Genomic DNA, 2,500 nt, shown 5'->3' with positions numbered 1-2,500 from the left:
TTTGATTTGTCTTGCGCTGGCTTGCCCACCCACTGGTTCTTTCTGATCACGTCTTTAATTTGTGTGTGTGTGAGAAATTTTGCATTGTGTTACAGGAAAGGTATTTTCTCATATGCATATATACATAGACGACACAAACACAAACACAGTAACGTGTACACAAAGATGAAAAAGAAAACAGCCACAATAAGAAATGAATATAAATCGTAACGTTTCGACTCTTCACGAGTTCCTCTTCAGACGAATTATAAACCATTTTGGTTTATTATTTGTCTAAAGAGAAACTCATGAAGAGTTCGGAACGTTCCGATTTATATCCATTTCTTACAATAGCTGTTTTCCTTTTCATATATATATACATACATATATATATATATATATATATATATATATATATATATATACACGTACACACACACATATATACGTATATATATTCACACACAGACACATATACATATGTCTCTTAATCTTTCTCTGACGCTCTCTCTTTTTCACTCTGTCCCTCTCTCTCTCTGTCCCCACCTCTCTCTCACTCTCTCTTTCTCTTTCTTTTTCACTCTGTCCCTCTCTCTCTCTTACTCTTTTTTTCTTGTCAGTCTGTCTCTTTTTATTTATTCATCTGTGTTTCTCGCTCTCTCTCTTTTCAAATATTCCATTTCCATGGTCGTCGTCTGAGTGATTAATAACGTTATCATCAATTATGGCATTCATACTCTCTTTTTTTTTTTACAGCCCGGTTCGAGGTGGTAATCTGGCCTACCTGGCGTCACGAAGGTCGTCGAGAGATAGCGAAACTGGGGAACTTCCGCCCTTAAGCTACGCTAGATATAAGCAGCGCCGTCGGTCCAACTTCTTAGAATTGCCAAGTATGTATCCGACTATGATATTCTCTTTTATTCTCAATGGGATTTTTTCCCTTTCTTTTTTGCTTTCTCTCTCTCTCTCTCTCTCTCTCTCTCTCTCTCTCTCTCTCTCTCTCTCTCTCTCTCTCTCTCTCTCTCTCTCTCTCTCTCTCTCTCTCTCTCTCTCTCTCTCTCTCTCTCTCTCTCTCTCTCTCTCTCTCTCTCTCTCTCTCTCTCTGTCTGTCTGTTTAGTGTTTGTTTAGTGTGTTGTTAAACAGTGACATACGAACATTCACACAGGAAAGCAAACACCCACACATAAACACACACACACACACACACACACACACACACACACACACACACACACACACACACACACACACACACACTCCCTAGTTCCCGTAATGAGTGTGTTGACATCATTATCTACTAAGAGACTTTACTAAAACCAGCAAGCTCTCCCAGCATGTCCATACGGGAAGGCAAAGCAGGAGGGGGAAAAAGGGGGGAAGTGGTTGATGGAATGATGATGGTAACTTTATTGATAAAAATGACGATAATGATTACAAGAGTCATAATGATGAAAGCGATACTATTAATGTAAAAGAGTGTATACATGTGCTTTATATGTGTGTGTGCGTGTGCATGTGTTTAAATATGCACCTCTATTTATCTTTCTTTCTCTCTCTCTCTTTCTCTCTATCTTTCTCTCTCTCTCTCTCTCTCTCTCTCTCTCTCTCTCTCTCTTATCATTATTGTTATCATTATTATAATAATAATAATAATGATAACAATAATGATAATAATAATAATAATAATAATAATGATAATAATAATAATAATAATAATAATAATAATAATAATAATAATAATAATAATCATGATAATGATAATAATAATAATAATAATAATAATAATGAAAATAGTAATAATAATAATAATTATTATTATTATTGTCATTATTATTATTATTATTGTTATCATTATTATCATCATTATCATAACAATGGTAATAATGATAATAACAATGACAGTGATAATAATAATAATAATGATAATAATAATAACAATGATAATGATGATAATAATCTAATGAACTTCAAGAGGTTATTCTAATATTCATTATCATGCTCTTATTATTGATATCAGCATTATCACACCTATCAATACCATAACTATGCTCATCATTATCTTTATCACTATGTCACCACCCCCATTTGACTGGAATATTGCCTCACCCAACGTTGCTATGGAAAAAATCCCATTATTTACACGCTCTAACGGGAATAGCCACGACCGCATAAAGGAGGAGCTCTTCCCTATTATCTATCAAAAGAGGGTCAAGAAAAAGTATATATTAGAGAAGATAATGTGTGTCTATGGATTAAGGTACAGTCTGGGGCAACGACCTTTTATGAAATGATGTTGATGAAAAAGGGCTTCAGGTCTAATATGTACCTGTCTGTCTACAGTATGTCTATATAGGTACCATCTCTCTTTCAATATATCTGTTCATAAAGTTATCTCATGATGAATTTTTTATATCAGTTGATTTATATGTATATATATACACATATATTTATGTATATATTATATATATATATATATATATATTTATACATATAAATGTATGTATGTATGTATTTATATGT

General features: G+C 33.2%; 1 protein-coding gene across 1 annotated transcript in view; it reads left to right on the top strand.

The window, feature by feature from the left end:
* The window catches only part of LOC125029837 (GTP-binding protein REM 1-like), a 56,982-nt gene that overhangs the window by 4,771 nt on the left and 49,711 nt on the right, over positions 1-2,500 (top strand). The window contains exon 2 of the mRNA XM_047620013.1: positions 736-869. Coding sequence (XP_047475969.1) covers positions 736-869 — 134 coding nt within the window. The remainder of the gene's footprint in view (positions 1-735; positions 870-2,500) is intronic.

This window comes from Penaeus chinensis, chromosome 10 (genome assembly GCF_019202785.1).
Source record: "Penaeus chinensis breed Huanghai No. 1 chromosome 10, ASM1920278v2, whole genome shotgun sequence".
Lineage (NCBI taxonomy): Eukaryota > Metazoa > Arthropoda > Malacostraca > Decapoda > Penaeidae > Penaeus > Penaeus chinensis.
Note: the sequence above shows the minus strand (reverse complement) of the source record. Positions and strands in the feature narration are given on the sequence as shown.